Source organism: Ochotona princeps, chromosome 2, assembly GCF_030435755.1.
Source record: "Ochotona princeps isolate mOchPri1 chromosome 2, mOchPri1.hap1, whole genome shotgun sequence".
Lineage (NCBI taxonomy): Eukaryota > Metazoa > Chordata > Mammalia > Lagomorpha > Ochotonidae > Ochotona > Ochotona princeps.
Window position 1 is genome coordinate 94,531,676 of NC_080833.1, and position 20,747 is coordinate 94,552,422.

Sequence of the window (20,747 nt, forward strand, 5' to 3'; positions counted from 1 at the left end):
TGGAGAGAGGAGTTGGAGAGAGGAGTTGGGGTGGGAGCCAGAAAGTTTCACAAGCCCAGTCTCATCATGCAGGCCCCACATGCAGGATCTGATCAACAGCCAATCCTCTCTGTTCCAGCCTTGCTTGGCCTGGGGCCATTTGAGTGTCCTGAGACCTGGGACTGGCTAGTGTCCCCATTAGAAAAGATTACATACAACACCATGAAGAGCAGGATTCCTATAAAGGCTGCAGAGGCAGGAACAGGGAAACCCCTGGAAGCTTTCAGCATCACAGGAGACAAACCATGGAGGGAGCTTAAGCCAGGTGGGAACAGGAGTGGTGCTAGCTCTGACATGCAAATCCTCATCTCATTTGTACCTGCTGCTGCCAATGCCCAGGTATTGGTTTGCGTTTCCTGATCTGAAAGCTAATATTTTGTCTGTTGACACCTCTTGACTCCCCATGATCCAAAGCAGCACCCCTTCAGTGTGGTGGCAGACTGCCACACAGAACGTCCTTGCTGGCCCTCGGTCCTTCACCAAGGTCATCCGAAAGCTGCTGATTTAGCTCGAGATCCCTTTTTTATGGGAGGGTGGGGGTCAGACAGTATTTCCCACCCACTCAGAAAGGAGTTGGAATGTTACCCTGCTTCAGAAATATTTCCAGTGATGTCCTGGGAGAAGTTAGTCATACCTTGGAGTTTATTCAAACATCGGCCTGGAGTTTATTGGCTGACAAGTGGAACATAAATGATTCCCTGGCCCCTTACCCCGAAATCTCTACCTCTTCCACCCTTGTGGCTAAATACAAGAATTAGGGTCTTGAAGTGTTGTTTGTTACTTGGGTGTGCTTTAGCATAGCTCCTCTGATCACCACCACTGTCCCCATATTGCACAGGACTGCTGGCCAGGGCGGAGCCCTTTCAAAATGAAGAGGTCAGAATCAGCCTCCAAGTGGGAGGGAGCAGTTGCCATGGTGATTCTATTATAGCATCACTTTATTTATGAACCAAATTTTAAAAAATTCTTCAGTCACGTCTGTCCACATCTTCCATTTCTTTCGGAGTCAGGGCACACAAGAGAGGCTTCAAAGAGTCACCTACTTTGTTGGGGAATAGAAAGGGAAAGTTGATTTGAGATCTGCTGCCAACTCCCCTAGGGTGTACAAACAAGAGGAGCAAATTCCCTTGTGCGCATGTCATGGGAACTAAGTACTACTCATTGCACTCAGGGCTGAAATTGAACGTCATTATCCCAGAGATCATTGGGCAGCCATAGGAAAACTCAGTGTCAGGGACTTGGGTTCATTACGTTTGGGGGATAAGAATACAACTGGATTTCTGGCTCAGGGAGCTGGATTTCAATGGCCTGAGCACGAGGAAGCAGGCCATGGCGAAAATCATTGTACAAGGGACCTTCAAAACAGAATAATGTGTTCTAGGAATAAACTGCACGTAGATTTCCATATTTTTTTTTTACTTGCAGCGAAGTAAGCTTTTCATTCTGTGCATCCAGAAACTGTTTGACATATCCTTGCATAACTCCCTTGGAGAAAAGGCTCCCATTGGATTCTATTGCCTCACCTTTCACAGCATCATGTGGCTGCTCTCCTTCAGAGCACTTGCCTTCTTGTCCAGAGCCATTGACCTTCCTGCCACTCTACAGCATAGGCTTTTCTCTGTATTCCCAGCACCTAGCACGGCCCTTGTTTGTTGAATGATTTAATGCATGCATGAATGAAAAGTCCCAGGAAGTATGAGAAATGGACTTTCAATTTATAGAGAAAAAAACCAGGTCTAGGGAAGTAAAAAGTCACCCAAGGTCATGCCTTAAAGAAATAACAATGGTTTTTGTTTAAAAAAAAAAAACCTAGAACACAATCATGTATCCCACAGGGAGAAGTCTTGGACAAACCTAAAACATATTGATTTGACCACTTACTCCACACCCACAGTTCCCAAAGCCAAAAGTCCAGGAGCCACACCCTGCCTGTGGGACCAAGGCATTCACAGTGAGATGATGAGAACTCAGAGCCTTAACACCGACTTTCACAACACTGCAGTAACAGATACTCGTAAGGGTCTCCCCACCGCACCCTGAAATGCTGTCTTTCTACACTTCCCTACTCAGAGGAAGCCAGTCTGTCTTGTCATTATGCCTATTGTCATGCTTCATTGCCTATGGTATTTCTGTGGTTTCTGAGCATAAAAAGAAAAATAAATAAATCACTAGTGACCAAAGAGTGGGCCTTGTGTGTTTCTGTTCCTCGTATGCATTTGGAGTGAGTAGAATGACCACGTGGTGAGAGGACCAGCCCTCACGCCTCTGATGGGGCCCCACAGGAAGTGGACTGGGAAGACCTAAGGACCCAACAGAGAAGAATCAAGGAGGGAACATACCAAGGGTGCCGGGATCACAGGAGACGCTTGTCTGGTTTTCAAGCTTCTGGAGCTTCTGGCTAGTCCTTTACCTGTAACCACCCAGAGGAAAAAGAGACACAGTTGTTGGGCCACTTGTTCCACGGCTGAGGTCTGGAGCTAAAGCCCCAGGGCCTGTCCTCTTCCACTCTGACCTTCTCAGGAGAAGAGTGAACAAAAAGTTTCATTTAAGGCATTAAAGCTGCCTCTCAATGCATGCTCTGGGGAGGCAGGAGTGACTGCCCTGAGGAGGCCAGTGTGGCTGTCTCAGGACCTCCCTTCTCCCTGTCTACACACACCTCCACTCCCTCTGTCCCCTCTTGCCAAGCCGTTGTCACCCTTTAGCTGAGTCTACCTCAGCCTCTGGCTATGTGGGTCTCCAGGTGACCATGTGGTAAAAGCAAAATCATTCTTGGCAGCCCCTACACCCTCCCCAGGAAATCTTGCTTTCCAGTCTCTTTGGTTTGTTCTGGTTTCTGCCTTAGTCACCCACCCTCTGATGGCCACTCACCCTTTGGATTCCTTTGCCTTCGCCTCCTCTTGGATAGATGGCTGATTATGGAGATGATTCCCAAGCCGGTGATCAGTACGCAGATAATCAGAATGGACATCCTAGAAGGAATCCCAGCAGAGCTCACGTCTACCTTCAGGCACAGCCCTTTGGTTCTGCACTGCAGTTCCCTTCTGCAGGGACCTGTGCACCACCTGCCCCAGCCCACCTGCCCAGCCCACCTGCCAGCTCCCGAAAGCAAGCCCATCTTCTGTACCATATCTTCCCAAGCTGAGTCACTGAGCCTCTTCCTCAGGAGCTAACTGGGCTGGGTGGAGGAGGGCATGGCACACGGATGGGCAACAGATCAGGACTTTGTCCTGATCACTGCTGGTGGGGGCCACACATCCCAACCCCCACAGTAGAAACACTTCTGACTCCTTACTAATGATGCTGCAAGAGGATGTCTTTGCTGCTGGCCTCCAAAAGTCTAAACTATACCAGAGTGTTTCAAAAAGCTCACAGGATTTAAAAAAAAAAAAACACAACAGAACACCAATAGTACAAACAGCATTTGAAATCAATGCACAGAATCCTCATAACACCATTCGCATGAGCTTTTTGAAAACCCTGCATGTTCTTTTGAAAGCCACCAGTCACCAGAAGATACACAGGTCAGGTGAGGAACTCAACACTGCTGTCCCAAAGTAGCAGGTGAGGTGCATAGTATAGTTGGTGTGTACCATGTGGTTTGTGCCTGCCCTCAAGACTGCAACTTACCTGGAGCGATTTGCCTTTTGGACAATTTTGGAGGTCCTGCAGCTTTGGTTCTTGTTGCTGGACAGGCCTGAATGGGAAAAGATTTGTTGAGAGGAAGGTCCTCGCTTGAGTCCTTCCTTTACCTTTTCACTGTGTGTCTGCTGTCATCCTCCAAGTCTCCAGAGAGCCAGGGTCTTGCTTCTCTTCTGGGTAAAGCAGAGGCACTGAGCACACCTAGCCAAATGTGCCCTGCACAGGGAACGAGGTCATGGGAACAGGTAAGGAATGCAATGCCACCTGTGCACCTGGCCAGGCCACTGGGCTCCCCACAGCTGGAGAAAGCAGCATCTTCTCCAGATTTGCACATGGGCTGCATAGGCTGGAGGGGCCCAGCAAGGGGTGGTCCCTGAGATACCAGCAGGCCAAACATCTCCTTAAGGATCTGGATAACAGATGATGTAATTGCCACCCAGTGCCTCTGATGGCTGAAGGCTTGCACCCTCACCACATGGCCTCCTTTGCTAAAGCCTGGAAGGGTTCCATGTCTCATGTAAACTAAGGTACATATTACATGGGGCTTGCCTCATCCCGGGCCTGCAACTCAGGATAGGTCTTGCAGCTAAGCAGAAGCAGAAGCAAGTAAAAGACTTGTGTGTGGGAAACATGTTGCACACTCATTAAGTTGTTCACTGAATCAGCACCCCTTAGGTCAGGTGTGAGTCAACTGGCTGGGGAGGGGGTGTCCCATGGCTCCCCTTAAAAATCCTTCTGTTTGTTTTCCTACTGGCACTGTGCTCTGTGTTGGTGGAAAAGGGCATTCTTTCCAGCAAGGGCATGAATTAGCAGCCATAGCAGAGAAAGAGAGAGAGAGAGAGAGAGAGAGAGAGAGAAAGCCAGTGCCTTGCATAAGCTGTCAGAAAACACCTGACAATCCCATTTCTTGGCTAAAAGTCACAATTGCCTGGCCTGGCCAGGCTTCTCCCTGTGGCCTCCAGGTATGACCTACAATGCTTACAAGTAAAATAGAGCGCTGACTAGCCTGCCCACGGCATGAGTCCTTCTAAATGTTTATGTCTGTAGATTCTTTAAGATGAAAGTTCTGGAGGCCAACATATTGACTCAACTGTATTACCCTCCACCTCTAAGAATGGCATCCCATATGAGTGTCGCTTTGTGTCTTAGCTGCTCCACTTCCCATCCAGCTCCCTGCTTATGGCTGAGAGAGCAGCACAAGATGGTCCAGCTGCTTGGGACCCTGTACCCACATGGAAGACCATGAAGAAGCTCCCAGTTCCTAGCTTTGGATCAGCTCAGCTCCAACCATTGTGGCCATTTGGAGAGTAACCAGAGGATGGAAGTTCTTTCTCTCTGTCTCTCCTTCTCTCTCTAAATATGCTTTTCCAATAAAAATAAATAATATTTTTTAAAAGATGATAAAAAAAAAAAAAGATGATAGTTTTCAGGTGCTGAGTCAGCTCTAGTGGCTTTGTTAATCTCTCAAGGAAAGCAGTCTTGGAGGTTCCTGACCCAGGCTACCCGCAGTGCACAGTGATTTCACAGTAATCCTAAAGCCTTTCTTGGGCATCTACACAAGGATCTCCCTTCTTACCAGACCCAATGGCTCCTTCCAGGGTCCACAGACCAAAGAGCACACCAGGGCCCAGACGCCCTCCTCCTATCTGCCAACTTCCTGTTCATCCCCAGTAACATGAGCAACCATGCTGCCTGGGGGACACAAAGAACCCAGGGTACCGGTCATCCACAACCTCCGACACTATGCGCATCCCTTTGGCAACCAACTGCCTTACCTGTCCCAGGCCACACATCCCCAGTGAGTGCTGCCCTATTGTCTTTCACGATCAGCTCGGTGAAATCCATCTCGTCCCTGGCAAAGTCCCGCTGGATGCCGCACCAGTACCACCCCGTGTCCTCCCTGGTCAGGCAGGACACAGTGATGACGAATTGGCTTCCTGTGTCCCTCAGGGCCACACGATCAGTGCTGTTGGGGGTGAAGGCGATGATGTTGCAATAGTTCCGGAAGTAACCTCGGCACCAGTATTTGGGGTGGTCTTTGTAGTATGTATTGTAGTTGCATGTGGCAGAAGTCGTGTCCATCACAAAGCTCTCCTTGACCTTTTGGTCCATAACTATGGCCTCTGGGGAAACACATGCAGACACACATGGCTTCACACATATAGCACTGGCACACGCTGTGACATAACGGCTAAAGCCCTGGCCTGTGACATCAGTATCCCACATGAGCACCAGTTTGAGTCTTGGCTGCTCCACTTTTCAGCCAAGCTCCCTGTTAGTGTGCCTTGGAGAGATGTGCTTGGGCCCTTGTACCCACATGGGAGACCTAGATGAAGTTCCTGGTTCTGGGCTTTGGCCTGGGCCTAGCCCTGACCATTGCAGCCCTTTGGGAATTGAGCCAGTGGATGGCAAAATCTCTCTCTTTCCTTCTGTAACTGCCTTTCAAATAAATAAATAAATAAATAATTTTTAAAAAATAAAAATACAAAACACTGCAGCCCCTGAAGGATAATAATCCAAGAATTGGGGGGCAGTTTTTGCCTGTTTGGTACTGGCTGAACTCTCTCCCCTCTCCCTATTCATATGCTGAAGCCCTAACCCCCAGTATTTCAGCATGAGAGAGTATTTGGACCTATGAGGGTCCTTGAGGTGGTCCTCCACTTACTAGAGCTAACATCTTCACGTGAAGCAAAGAGCTTTGGATTAACACAGGGCATGGCTATATGCCAGCTGAGAGGAGAGGTGTCATCATGAACCTAAACCTCCTAACACCTTCCTCTTTGACTTCTGGCCTCCATAGCTACTAATCCCCACCATTGAAGTGACCACACTGCAATGTTTTGTTCCGGCAGTCTCAGCAAACTGGCACAGTGCCTCTGGAGGGTCTTCTGTCTGGGTCTAAGAGAGGGTACAGGACATGCCCCCTGCCCTCCAGATGATGTTCTAGGTTCCTGGCTTCAGCCTGACCCCAGCCTCAGCTGTTGCAGACATTTGGAGAGTGAACCAGTGGATAGAAGATCGATTTCTCTCTCTCTCTCTCTCTCTCTCTCTCTCTCTCTCTCTCTCTCTCTTTTGCCTTTCAAATAAATAGACCATTTTTGAAAATATGGAAAAGTGAATTAAAGGACAAGATGATTTTTGATGTAAAAAATGTTGATTTCATGAATTTTTGAAGAGCTCTCATTTCTGCATAATTGCTTTAAAAATTACTTGAAAGTCAGAATTACAGAGAGGAGAGAGAGAGACAAAGAGAAAAATCTTCTATTTGCTAGTTAGTTCTGCAAATGGCTGCTATGGCCAGAGTTGGGTGGGTCCAAAGCTGAGAGCCAGGAGCTTCTTCCAGCTCTCCCATGTGGGTGCAGCAGCTCAAGGCCTGGGGACATCCTTCACTGCTTTCCTAGGCACATTCATGGAGAAGTGGATAGGAAGTGGGATAGTCAGAATATGAACTGGCTCTCACATGAAATGTTAGTATCACAGGTAGAAGTGGCGCTTGCATAACTTTTTGAGGGAAGTAGGGCAAGGCCAATACAGAGTCCTTGTCTTAACCATGGGTCCTCACATCCTCTACAATCATAGCATGGAATTAGGAATGATACGGACAAGACCTTTGAGTATTTTCAGCTTCCTTTATTCTGTCCAGCTCCTAGGTGGCCCATGTTAAGAAGCAGGGACTTCCACCAGGACAGGAGAAGCAAATTCAAGGTGCCTGGGAAGACCGCAAGTGTGAAGGGCTGCAAACACTCACTCCCCGCATCTTACCTGACATGACAGCCAAGGAGAACAGAACGAAGATCCCCATGACGGGAAAGAAGTGGACCTTCAGCCGGAAGCACAGAGTATGCCCTGGCACCTCAGGAATCCTGTTTCTGTGCAAGGACAATGGGCATGTGTGAGCCTGGAAGGATTTTCTCCTGCTTGGAGAGACCACTGAGAGGAAGGAGAGCCAGTTACTTCAAGTGAGACTGCCATGTAGAGGGTCCCAGCTTGTGTACTACAGAAGGGTATCTCAAAGGAGGGGGATTGCATTTGGACACAAACAACTGAGAAAATCCCAGGCTTCCTGGAAGAGCCCTCCCAAAAGCAGAGGCGAATCCCTAGTCCTGGATAAATCCATCATGGCATACAAGGCTCTGAGCACACTCAGAAGAGCACAGCCACACACACCCCATCGTGGGCATGCATTTACCCTGTTCTACCAATGATCCTGGGATGATCAGAGGCAACTCCTCTTGCCTGTCACCATCTTCTGGAGGTCAGGTCCTGTTAAGCCAAGAGGAACCTCAGGATGGAGATTTCTAACCAACGTGATTCCTTGAGTACATGGTAGCCTCACTTGATGAATGTGACCAAGGCCTGGAGTGTGCCAGGTGTTGGTGGTACAGAGGGGTCTGGAATCTGGAGCAGATGAGCAGGCAGGTGTGTGGGCAGAGCTGGGATAAATTAAGGCCAGATCCCAATAGAACCCACATACTCTGATCCCAGGGTTGAAGTATTACACTTAAGTCAGCCTGCCAGGGGCCAGCAGCTGATGGTCACACCCAGGTTGTGTCTTCTCTCAAGGAAGGAAAACCGTCCTCCAATTCATCCCACGTCAGCATAAAGGACAACAGCTGGCCTGTACCAGGATGTTTTGATACTATACCTCTTGTCACCTCACACAATAAAAACTTCTATGAACTCAGAAATGCAATTGCATGGGAAAGTGAAGGAGAAAGGAAGGAATCTAGAGATTAGAAGGAGTTAAGAGACATGTTGATAAACTGCAATAAACGGCACTGATTTCCTGACTGAAAGCAATGATTCAGAAAATTCGGACAGTGACTATGTATCTGAGGAATCATGGTTAAACCTTACCCAGAAATGATTTTTATGTTATATTTTTGATTGATAATGTTATCATAGCAACCAATGTGTCAGCCTCTTTCTGCCTGGAAGTTTCACAATGGCACAGACTAAGTAAGTTATCAGAATAAGAGGTTTATGTTGGCTTATGGCCCTAGTCCATAGTCAGTAGCTGCCTCTGATGATGGCCTTCTCGCTGGCTGTCTCACAGCATTACATGGTGCAGGACACAGTTGTGTGTGTGTCCTGGTCTTGCTCCTTTTTACAAAGCCACCAAGGTCTCCCTTCTGATGATTTTACCTACTCTTCATTGCTTCTGTAACACCATTGTTACACCATTGTTGGGCTGATTTTCACCCACTTCCTATCTCACCATGGGGATTAAACTCCAGCATGAGCTTCAGAAGGTACAAACCACAGCATCCAGGGAGCTAGGATGTCCCCGTCTCACACAGTTCCCCTCCCAGCTCCAGCACTGACTCTAGGTCCCTGCTCTTTGCAGACCCTGGGAGGAAGTAGATGCCTCAAAAAGTTGATTCCTTGCCTACCTCCGTGGGAGACTTGGATTAAAAGTTCCTGGTTCCTGGTTCCTGGTTTCCAGCTCTGGTTCTGGTCCTGTACTAGCAGTTGGGAGTTTTGGGGGAGGGAAACTGAGGGAATTTCGTTATCTCTCAAATAAATAGACTTCTTGTTGTTTAATCTTAGCAGCAGGCCTGCAAGCTGGCTCCTTGTGTTCACGTCCTTATGTAATGTCTTCTCCCAAACCAATCAGGGATGACCTTGTGTGATCAACAACACACAGCAGGGATGACCCTGTGTGACTTCAGAGGCCAGGTCACAGAAGGCACCCAACCACCTCGCCCCAGGTCTCCATCCCTGCTTGCGCTTGGGGTAGTCAGGCATGCTCACCTGCAGAGCAAGCTATGTGCCAGTATCAGCTCACAATGCAGGCACGGGAGAGCCCCTTGAGGAGGTGACACTTGGACCACAGTCCTTCTGAGGACTGTAGATGCAGCCACCTCAAAAGAGATCATGAGAATGGATCACTCAGCTAAGATCCCCTTGGGCCCCTGACCTACAGAAACCATAGGCATTACTGTTTTAGGCCCCTACACTTGCAGGTGATTTGTTAACATGGTAGTAGATAATTTGTGTTTTAAATCCTTAACCCTGATAAGGCCACAGGCAAAATGAGCAGAGCTCTTTGCTCAGAGACTGCACCGTGAAACCAAAGGAAATGCCAAGAAAAAGAGAGAAGCTTTGTGCACAGATTGATGCTGGAAACCTGCCCACAACACAGAAAGCAGAATTCTAAAATCAGTGAAAGGGTCAGCGCTACAAGGGGTGGACCTTGCGGCTGCCAGCGTAACAAGTGCTACATGGCACTATTGCATTGCTCCCTCTTAAGGGTACAATGAACTTATCCTTTATAAGTGTATATTTAAGACTAAGAATAAAGCAGAGATACTTTGTGAAATGTCTGTTAAAAATGTAGACCTAAGTGTTTACAGCTGAAATAACTGGATTCCAGAATTTTAAGATCATCAAAGTAGAGTAAAGGGTGTGGACACACATAAAACCAGGTTGGCCATAAGTTGGTGATCATTAGAGCAGGATGACAGACATGTGAGGGCTCATTTTTCTGCTTATGCCACACTTAGTTTGTTTGACATTATCTTTAATAAAAGGAGAGGGCTGACACGGTAGCATAGTGGGGTAAGCTGCCACGGGTGAGTACTGCTTGTGAGGCCAGCAGCCCATACGGTCGTTTAGTTTAAGTTCCAGTTGTTTTTCTTCTGGTCCAACACCTGCTAAAGCACCTGGTAAAGCTGCCCATCACAGCCAAGTGCTTGGGTCTCAGTTATACACGTGGGGCACCAAACTGGAGTTCTCCACTCTTGACCTTCACCTGGCTCAGCCCCAACCAGTTGTGGCCATTTGGTGAGTGAGCCAGCAAATAGAAGAGAGCTCTCTTTCTCTCTCTCTCTCTCTCTCTCAAATAAATAAACCTTAAAAAAGAAGAAAACAAAGCAATTTTGAGATGGGTATTATAAATTGCACCTTACAGACAAGGAAAATTGAGACCAAAGATTTAAGTCACTTGTCCCCAGTTCGAAAGATTTTTATTTTTATTGGAAAAGAGAGTTTTACAGAGAGGGGAGGCAAAAATCTTCCACCCATTGGTTCATGTCCTAAGTGGCCACAATGGCCAGAGCTGAGCTGATCCAAAGCCGGGAGCCAGGAGCTTCTTCCAAGTCTCTCATGTGGGTGCAGGGACCCAAGACCTTGGACCAGCCTCTACTGCTTTCCTAGGCCATAGGCAGGGAGCTGGATGGGAAGCAGAGCAGCCAGGACATGGATCAGCACCCATTTGGGATGCCAGCACTTGCAGGTGGAGGATGAGTCAGTTGAGCCACTGCACTAGCCCCAACTTGCCCAAGCCTATACAGCTAGCAGGGCCACTGTGACAGACAGTAACTTAAGGACGGATGGTAGATTTGGGGGGAAAGACTTGTCCCTCACACTAGAAAACCTTCTCAATCATAATACCACAGTGGGGTGTCTCTCCCTCTCTCCTTTCCAGAGACACCCCATCTCCCAGAACCCTCCCAGGAGGTGCTTTTCCCTTTCTTCTTCCTTTCCCATTCACTTGTTCATTTTGCAAATAAAACTCTGTCTGAAAAAAAAATATAGTAATACTACTGTGACATTGCAATGCACTCGAGAATTTACAGAAAGACTTTTTCTGAAAACTGGGAGCAAGACACAACTCAATTTTCTTCTTTGCATCATACTCAGCTACAGTGTCAAAGGGCCAACTCTTTCTGAAAAACATGCGGTTCGACGTAAGAGACTGGAATTACATACGGACAACAGCCAGATTTTATAGAAAACGAATTCTAACCCACAGTCCACAGCAGCCTGCTCAAGAAACCAATTGCCAATCACAGTAAACAGGCCCGTGGTCAGACTAGCAGGAAGTCAGAGAATCTCCAGTAACAGCACAGGAAACCAAACAACAAGTCCTGTGATGATCAGCTCCAGATCAGCAGGACTTGATGAACAAGCAGGTGTCCAACGTGGGAGTACCTGGGTTCCAGTACCCCATCTAGCTCCTGACTCCAGCTTCCCACCATGCTTACCCTGACAAAGAGCAGGTGATAGTTAAGATGCTTGGGAGCCTGCTTACATGGTGGAGATGGAGTTCCCGAATCCTAGCTTCAGCCTGACAAAGCCCTGTCTGTGATAGGTGCTTGAGAACACCCGTGTCTCTCTGCCTCTCAAATCAAACTAACAAAATGTAACTGGAACATTCTGCAGTGCTACCACAGAACTGTGCTTAGGAAACCAGGGGGCTGAGATAGCTCCAGCGCTCAGATTCCTTTGGAAGCAAACAAGCCCAACTCCATAAGCAGTGAAATGAAACTTGGACTTAATCAACTAGAAACTGCCAAGTTAGCTTTTCATTAGAGACTTTCCACTTTTGCCTTGCTTCCTGTCTGGCTTCCATTAATGCCTTCTAAAAATTTCTCCTGCCAGAATGGCATTGTGACATAATAGGTAGCGCTACCACCTGCAACTCCACCATTCCATATGAACACTGGTCTGTGTGTCCTGGCTGCTCTGCTTCCAACCCAGCTCCCTACTAATGCATCTGATAAAAGCAGTGAAAGACAATGAAAAATGGTCCAAATGCTTGGGTCCCTGCTACCTTCATGGGAGAATACCTGGATGAAGCTCCTACTTTAAGCTTGGCTGAGGCTTGGCCATTGTAGACACTTGGAGAATAAATGAGCGAATGGAAGATCTCTCACTCTGTTTCTCTGACCCTTTCAAATAAATAAACTTTAAGAAAAAAAGATCAACCCCCACCCAGGGCACTCTCTCAGAGGAGTGCTAAACCACTTGCAGTTGGGGCTGCCCGATTTACAAACTTGTGAGGGCTCACATAAGCTCATGAAGATGTTCCTGTTCCTTGGCTGTTCTCCAAACACTGCTCTAAGGTCTTCCTGCTGCTGTGCCGGCTTTGGAATCCCTGCTGGCACAGCAGAGTGGCCGACTCCCTTGCTACAGTAAGTCCAGAATCAATGGCCTTTGTTTATTTCCACAATTGATTTCATTTAAAAAAAAACCAACAAACAAGGTCAACAAACTCACCTATCCAGTGTGTACTTTTGTTCCAACTCAACTCCCATGGAGGAGGAGGAAGCATGTCTGGGTTTCATCTGGGCAGTCTCCTTCTAACTCCTTTAGTGTAAAAGCCCAGTCACCCATACCCTTGGTCTGAACGGGAGCCAGCTAGAAGGGAGGTTCCCGGGAAAGAGTCCTGGTACACTGAGCTTTATAACCCGAAAGTAGAGAGAAGGAACTTACCAGGATTCCTTCCTCAACAAGAACAACACTAAAGCCCAACTCTTTGCAAACCCTCAGCAGACTGGCTAAGCAGTGGCAATCAGACAAAAAACAAATGAACAAATAAACAATCCTGATACCCAGAATCCACAGTGCATCTGCTGACACCAAAGGACCCAAGACACAGGACTGCTTTGTTTGGAAGGGAGGGGTCCCTCTATATCAAGTTATATCAAGTAAGAAGCTAAGGGTGGCTACAGTGAGGAGGCTAGGAATCATCCTTTGTAAATAAAGAAGCAGCACTGCAATGAAGACCTCCGGGGCACTGAGCTCCACGGTGCTTCCTCTGCTCTCTTCCTCAAGAGGCAGTTTAACTAAAACCAACATCTAGTAAGCGGGAGAGCCTAGAATTCTGCCATTCTTCTGGGCAGACGGAAAGAGGAACACAGCACCCTTGGCTGAAGTGAAGTGTTAGCAAAATAAATTCTGTTATCTGACACAGACCTGAGATTTAGCATAGGATAACTTTCAGGACGAGCTAGGAAATAAATTTCATCTCCAGTTACACTTCTCTTGGACACAGCTGAACGGAAACCTTCATCCTGCTGCTCTTGCTAAGTCAACGTCTTGTTGCGGGTGTGAGAATCCACAGGTGCATGTCTGCACTCAACCTGAGATGCCATCTTGAGTCACTGGAGCCACACTGAGTGCTGCCAAGTGTCCTGAGCAAAGAGCAGCCAAGGCAAAATCCCAGCAGTCTGGGACTGTCACCATGGCATACCAGGCTAAGCCTCTGCGTCCCACACTGGCATCCCATATAGACACTGGCTCAAATCCCAGCTACTCCATTTCAAAATCCAGCTTCCTGATAATAGCCTGGGAAAGCAGCAAAGGATGGATCAAGTGCTTGGGCACCTGCATCCACATGTTAGACTAGAAGAAACTCCTAGCTCCCAGCTTCAGACCAGCCTAGCCTTGGTTGTTATGTCCATGTGGGGAGTGAATCAGCAGATGGAAGATCTCTTTGTCTCTTTTTGTGTTTCCTTCTCTCTCTGTAACTCTTCCTTTCAAATAATAAATCTTTTTTAAAAAATCTTGGTAGTCTTCAAACATTCTAACCAGTGTGCATCCATCTGTCATTTGTATACAAGGAATGCTTGAGGACTTGGATTTGGAAGTTAACAGCACCTCTGAGTATCTGAGAACAGGTCAGTGAGAGGCTTAGGCTGCGCTGAAATCCTACCACTGGTGAATGACACAGCTACAGAAGGATGCCTCACTGCTCTGAGCTCTGGTTTTTCCTTCAGCCATTTGGGGATAACACTCATGGTGGCAGTTACCTCACCAAGTGCCAAGATGGAAATAGATCAGACATGCCAAGTGCTCAGTGCACAGAAAGTAAGTGCTCAACAGATCGCAGATGCTCTGTCGTCTCTGCCCTGTACCCACTGCTCCTGCTAAAAAGAAACTGCTAGGACTCCTTCTCCAACAACAGATGGATGGTTCAGAGAGTTGACAGATGCTTTCATCAGCCCAACAATAAGGTGAGCATGCCACCTGGCTCCAGGCAGCAAGCAGACCGAGAACCAACAACAGACAGCTGTCTTCAAGTCCCGACTGATCCCCAAAAAGAGCCACACCGCAGTTAGATGTCATCTTTTATTCACCCAAATACATCCTCCTGGAAAGCTCAGCAGTTTAAATTTCCCCTGAACTTGGCTCACTGCTTCTGTTCCCATCATCTCTTTGGCGTCTTCTGAAAGTGTTTTCATTGCTGAAACCGAGTCCATCACCATACACACGCGCAGCAGACTGGGCTTTTTGTCTATGCTTGAGAAGAGGGAAAACAGGCAACAGTATCAACAGGACACTGTCCTCAAGGTGGGCCTCTGGAGACTTCGAGAAGGACAAGAAAGAACAAATTGGATATGGACATAAAAGTTACAGATAACCAACCAACTATTCCCCACCTCAGTGGAAAGCCTCAGATGAGTAGGCTCTCGGTGTTCTATCGATGCCCAGCCTGAAGGCTGATGAGAGCAGCAGTCATCTTCCCTGCGTAGCTACTTAGAATTCTGCATGATGTTTGGGTCCAGGGGATCAGAAGACTGGCAGTTTACCCAGGATTTGAGGATCAAGAGGTAGCTTTCCTTAAACTTCTGTATTTTGCAAGCATAGATGATAGGATTCATCATGGAGTTACTGTGGGACAGCAGGATGCAGATATATAGCACAAGGTCTGGTACTGCACTGTTGAAGTAGGCGACAGAGTTGATGATGGATAAAGGCAGCCAGAACACAGCAAACAAGAACAGAACCAGAAATAGGGACATGGCAGTCTTGAATTCCCGTCCATAAAATGCCCCCATCTCCTTGGAGCTAGAAAAGTTCTGACCCAGTTTGTTCCGGATGATACAAAAGATGTTAACATAGATGGCGCACATGACAAGCAGGGGGATGAAAACGCAGATGAGGAAATTAAAGTAGAACATGTAGTCCATACTTATGACAGACGTGAACGTGCAGGTGAAGGCGGTACCATTGCTGGAGTAATCTGGGCTCAGCTTCATATTCCAGCCAAACACGGGGATGAGTCCCACCAGGAAGGACAGCAGCCAGCAAAGGCCCAGGGCCAGCCATATTTTTCCTTGAGTGATGACCCTCCTGTATCTGTTTGGGAAAAAGCCAGTGAGTCCACACTAGGAATTGCTAAGTGAGGGTAGATGGAGCTCCCAGCTAAGAGAGGGCAGAGGAAGGAGAGAGGGAAAAGACATAAAGTCCATGTGTTTTCAGTCCCCCAATCTCCTGTGAAGAGTGGAGCATGCTGCTGCCCTGCAGTCCCATCTAAACTCAACTGGATGCAAAGATGCATAGACAGTGATCACAACACACACACACACACACGCCTAGCAAACCTCTCTGGGAACTTTGGGGACTTGCCAAAAAAACAGCAATCTAGAATAGATAAAGAATACACTTCCCAGTGAGCAGTCACCCGCCCTACTCATGGGTTTCATTCCCAGACCAAGAATCCTCCAATGTTTGAAACATGAGATTTCTCTAAACCTCATGGGGTCTTCCACACCAACCCTAGAGCCTACATGCACCACCTGGTTCTGATGGCCAAGCAGGTGCTCGTCACCTACTGCCCCATTCTGCCTGTGCCTGTTCCTGGTATCTATTTGCCCTGGCATCCATACTCCAGTGAGTTCAGTGAACCCAATGGAGTCATAAAGGTGTCTGAGTTCTTCAGAGATGTTAAAAGCCTCATCTAGTGAGAAAAGCTTTATATCTCCTTTAATCATCTCCTGCAACAGCTGACACGGAATGCAAGAAAGGAAGTAATGCTGTTTCATGCTGGCCACATACTCTGCGGCTTATATCTAAATAAATCTCTGGAAAAAAAACCTAGAGGGCATTGGTGAAAATGTGTGCCATTTTTTCTTTTTTCAAAAAGATTCACATGTGTCAATTCAATTAATCCTATGGGGAAGGTGTGCTTGTCATCCCACTTTACAGTTGAAAAAAAAAATGAAGTGCAGACAAGGCACTGTTGCAAGCTGAAATTGAAGGAGCAAACACCGAAAGGAGGCAGGTCTGAATTCAGAGCATCCTTGCCTCAGAAATGGGTAAACTGAGGCAGGGAAAGAACAATACCTTCTCCCAGCTCAGCCCTAACGATCAGGGATCCGAACTCAGACTTGTTTACGCCCAAAGCTTGTCTGTAGCTTCCTCACCGTGCCCTTTTCCAAACAGGAGAGGCGAAACATGAGACCAATGTGACCCAGGAAAGCCGGGCAATCCAATTTCTCCACCTGGTCTTCTGCTCTCTTCACAGAGTTACCCGGAATATGGGCTCTCCATGAAGCAACAGAGGATGCTTCTGGAGCAAAAGATCCCATAGCTCACAACAACAAGAAAGAGGACACACAAAGAAGCTTCAGAAAGTTCATCTTTTAAAAAATTGAATGAAAAGATGACATAGGGTGGGCATTAGGCTCAGCAGTTCAGACACTGCTTGGGAGACCCACATCTCAGAGCAGAGGGCCTGGGTTGGAGTCGTGGCTCTGTTCCCATTGCAGCTTCCTGCCAATGCATACCCTGAGCACAGCAAGTCAGGACTCCCTGCACACAGACTAGAAACGGAGGGTGAGTGCCTAACCTGTGGCTAGAGACTGACCCAGCCTCAGATGCTGTGTGCATTTGGACAGCGAACCAGGAGACAGAAGATGTCTGTCTCTCCATCTGCTTCTCAACTAAATAAAAATAAACAGTAAATAATCTTTTTTTTAAATTTTATTTTGGATGATGCTTACATGGTTGGTTAGGGTGGGAAGGATTGAGGGTCAGGAAAAGTGGGTGTGATAATTGTTTCTAAGTTCCCTATTTCTCTTTCCTATATTTGGGGGTACTCCCCTTGGGGTACTCCATTCCATATTACAGTGACTGAATTGGAGTTCCAGCTCTGGCTCCCAAGCCCAGCTTCCTGCCAGTGCAGACCCTGGGAGGTAGCTTGTGATCTCACCAGTACCTGGGTTCCTGCCAGTCACATGGAGACCTGGCCAGGGTTCCCTGCGCCCAGGTGCAGCCAGGCCCGGTACTGGCCAATGGAGACCTGGCCAGGGTCCCCCGCGCCCAGGTGCAGCCAGGCCCGGTACTGGCCAATGGAGACCTGGCCAGGGTCCCCCGCGCCCAGGTGCAGCCAGGCCCGGTACTGGCCAATGTCTCTGAGAAGTGAATTAGCAGATGAGAATGCTCCCTCTCTCATAAACAAAATAGAAAATAAAAGTACAAATTGTCAGTGAACTTTTTTTTGAAGCCCTCCTCATATCTAAGAATTGCTTTCTCAACATTAGGGTGGGAGTGGGGTAGAAAATAGGGTTTAAAAAAAATTAAAAAAATACAACATTTGCAAAGCAGCAGAACCTGTTAATCTGTTAATCTCCTCTCACTCTTATCTACTTCTCAAAAAAAACCTTATCCAGTAGCTTTTTTTTTTTTTATCATTTCTAAAACAGAAAGACACATTTTACTAAAAATGTCTCAAGTTTCTCCAGCTGTCCTGGGGAATTAGGCCCACATCCATGATCAGGGGAGCGAAGGTGGGAGCCTGCCTCTCTTTCCAGGTCCCGAGTCTGTCTCAGGGTCATACTGAGAACGCCTTCACAGACCATGTGGCACAAAGACATTTGCAGTCTTCTTCCACTTCAAGGATCAATTTGGATTCACTTCCACCCAAAAGTTGGACACTGGAACACGGCAGACTCATTTCTTGGGCGCCCTCCAATACTTTCCCCCCTTTGAGCAGGTTACCTGACAGTGAGCTTGACCCGCAGCCATCGGTCCACAGCGATGGCCAGCAAGGACATGATGGAGGCTTGGGTGAAGATGAGCAGCAGGCAGCATATGAAAAGGCAGCTGTGGAAGTGGATGGTAACTCCCAGGCTGACGACAATGGCCAAAGGCATGACCAGCAGCCCGACTGCCATGTCAGCCAGGGCCAGGGAGACAATAAAATAGAAGGTGGTCGTCTTCATGCTGGGGTTGATCTTGACCACCCAGATGACCAACAAGTTGCCCACTATGGCACACAGCCCAATTAGAATCTCCACAGTGATGTAGGCAATTTTGATGAATTTGAGGGTGGTGCTGTTGTTGGACATCTTGCCTTGGCAGAGGAGTCTCCAGGTTAACAGGTGTCAGCAGGATCTGATCGGGCCAGAGGACCTCCTTCTCACTGGACCTCTTCCCAGAGGCCCGCAAGCAGCAAGTCTAAAAACTCACGGCATGCACATTCCTTCTCTTCTTCAATGAATCCATCTCTTCAGAGACCCGTAAGACAGAGCCCGTTGCAGGATGATCACAACCAGCCTTTTACCAGCCACACGTTCCTGGGAACCAGAGCAGAGCCCTGTGTGGGCTGTATCGGAAAGGACAGTTGCTCTTAGTTCCCCAGACAACCACAGTCAAAACCCAGGCCTCCGTCGGCCCCTAGAGGGTTATTTGAACACTTTGGCAGGGGTGTTTCAGGAAGTGGGATGGGTCAAGAGGAAGTACAGAGCCACGGACTGTTAGCAAAGGTTGGAAAGAGCTGATGAGGGTTAACATGAGAGGCACGGGGAGGCTCAAGATGAGACCGCATGTCAGAATGCATTCTTTCAGAGACCTATTGAGACTGTAACGATGGGGGCAGGGAGAGGTGAAAGTGCCGACTACGTAATATTCCAGCCTTCTGCTGGCTTCAAGAGACAGGGCCAATGATACAGAAGCAAATGAAAGAGAAGCTAAGGCAAGCAGTGGATTTTTATGGCAGCTCCCTGATCAAGTGGGCCACGAGGAGGGACTCTTTGCTGGACATAGCCATTATGCTACAGATTCTTGGTCAGAGGATGAGCCAACGACCTGATTGGAAGAGCACATGTTGAGGCACCATCTCTATTTGCTGGCCATCCCATCGGCACTATCCCACAGCCTCACACTAGCAAATTCTTTGAGGAACAACAGGACAATGGGACAGCCAGTCATGAAGGAAGGAGGGAAAAGATCCCATGGCATGCATACCTTGCCACATCTACTCACTAAACCCCAAGCTCCAACTCCATCTTTTAGGAACAGGAGCCTTTCTGGAGCTCATTTTCACTTGGCCACCAATTTCTGGGAACCAGTCACTTGAATACAATTGCGTCTGAGGGGAGAAGGCAGACACCTGGTTTGGGTGCTCCTTGATACAGGCATGTTGCAGAAGTTAGGAGAAAAGATGCTTGAACCTCAACCCACAGAGTGCACTGAAGGATTTGTGATTTTTACCCCAAGCACCTACATATGCATGCTCAATAATACAAATCACCCTAAACACAGTGTGATCCGGCACGGGCTGGCAGACAGCTCTCAGTGGGGTTTTGGTGACATGGCTTGGCCTGAGGCCTGCCAAATGCTCCCTCTGCAGTTGCTTTGTTTCTGTATCACCCACTGATCCCTTTGGTGGATCTCGAGGGGCTCCAAGTCTGACCACCTCCCACACTTATCCCTCCGGCATTTGGCAGTCCTCTCAGACATTGTCTGAGGGATGGTCCCCTCTGGTGGAACCTCCCTAGTTCCAGCGCTTTGCAGCATCAGCTGTGCCCACCTCCCTCTACCGCCAGAGCCTGCAAGCTTGCGTCAGCCTCCAGCACGGCCTCTCGGAGATAGTTTTTACTGTAACTGCCATTGTTATCTCTGCTTGACAAGGGGAAGTTCACAACAACAAGTACCCAAGTGACGGAGGCCTCCGTGGAAACCCTCACTACAAATCCGTCTTCAAATCTCACTTCATCATGGTCAGAAATTTCCTGTCCATCCCCCAGCCACCTGGCAGTACCAAAAATCCTTATGTGGGAGAAGGACCCTCCTGGGCAGAGGGGCAAGTCCCATTGCTTGGATTATGGTGGCTGAACAGCCATGGTGGGTATAATTGGTCACCATCACCAGCCCTGCCCCTTGTAGCTCAGCCTGTGTGGGGCCAGAGATGGACAGTGTGAGCCTGGCGGCCAACCTGGAGCCCAGGTTGCTTGACCTGCACCTCAGGAGAGGTGGACGGACAACAGGCAGTTCCTGAATTAGGAAAAGGAATTGATGGGGCTCGTGTATGGTGATGGCCCAGAAACCAGGCCAGGAGCAGCAGCAGCAGACCCTGGACAAGGCGTTGATGGCATTAGGGAAGGGGCTGATGCTGGTCTGTGCTTCCTAAGGTGTTTGTCCTTCTCCTCTCTAGGTCCCTGATGAGTTCTTGTAGGAATGGCAGTTTCAGCTGGGCTAGAGAAACCAAGCAGAGATGCTGCAGACATGAAAACTGTGGGGAGAGGAGAGACAGACTGCATAGCCGGGCCACCAAC

At 48.1% G+C, this 20,747-nt stretch overlaps 1 protein-coding gene across 2 annotated transcripts; it reads right to left on the reverse strand.

The window, feature by feature from the left end:
* Positions 1–959: 959 nt before the first annotated feature.
* Positions 960–18,823, reverse strand: ADORA3 (adenosine A3 receptor). 2 transcript variants are annotated; one of them, XM_058660043.1, is made up of 7 exons: positions 18,190–18,762; positions 7,441–7,547; positions 5,454–5,801; positions 3,667–3,733; positions 2,908–3,008; positions 2,379–2,449; positions 960–1,078 (listed from the first exon to the last, which is right to left on the reverse strand). In XM_058660043.1, the coding sequence occupies exons 1-7, from the start codon at positions 18,537–18,539 to the stop codon at positions 1,067–1,069; spliced, it is 1,056 nt and encodes a 351-aa protein (XP_058516026.1). In that variant the 5' UTR covers positions 18,540–18,762; the 3' UTR covers positions 960–1,066. The 2 variants fall into 2 exon arrangements, with proteins under 2 accessions (XP_058516026.1, XP_012781499.2); XM_012926045.3 differs by lacking the exons at positions 960–1,078; positions 2,379–2,449; positions 2,908–3,008; ... (1 more) ...; positions 5,454–5,801; positions 7,441–7,547 and adding an exon at positions 14,863–15,546 and having other exon boundaries at positions 18,190–18,823.
* Positions 18,824–20,747: the final 1,924 nt, after the last annotated feature.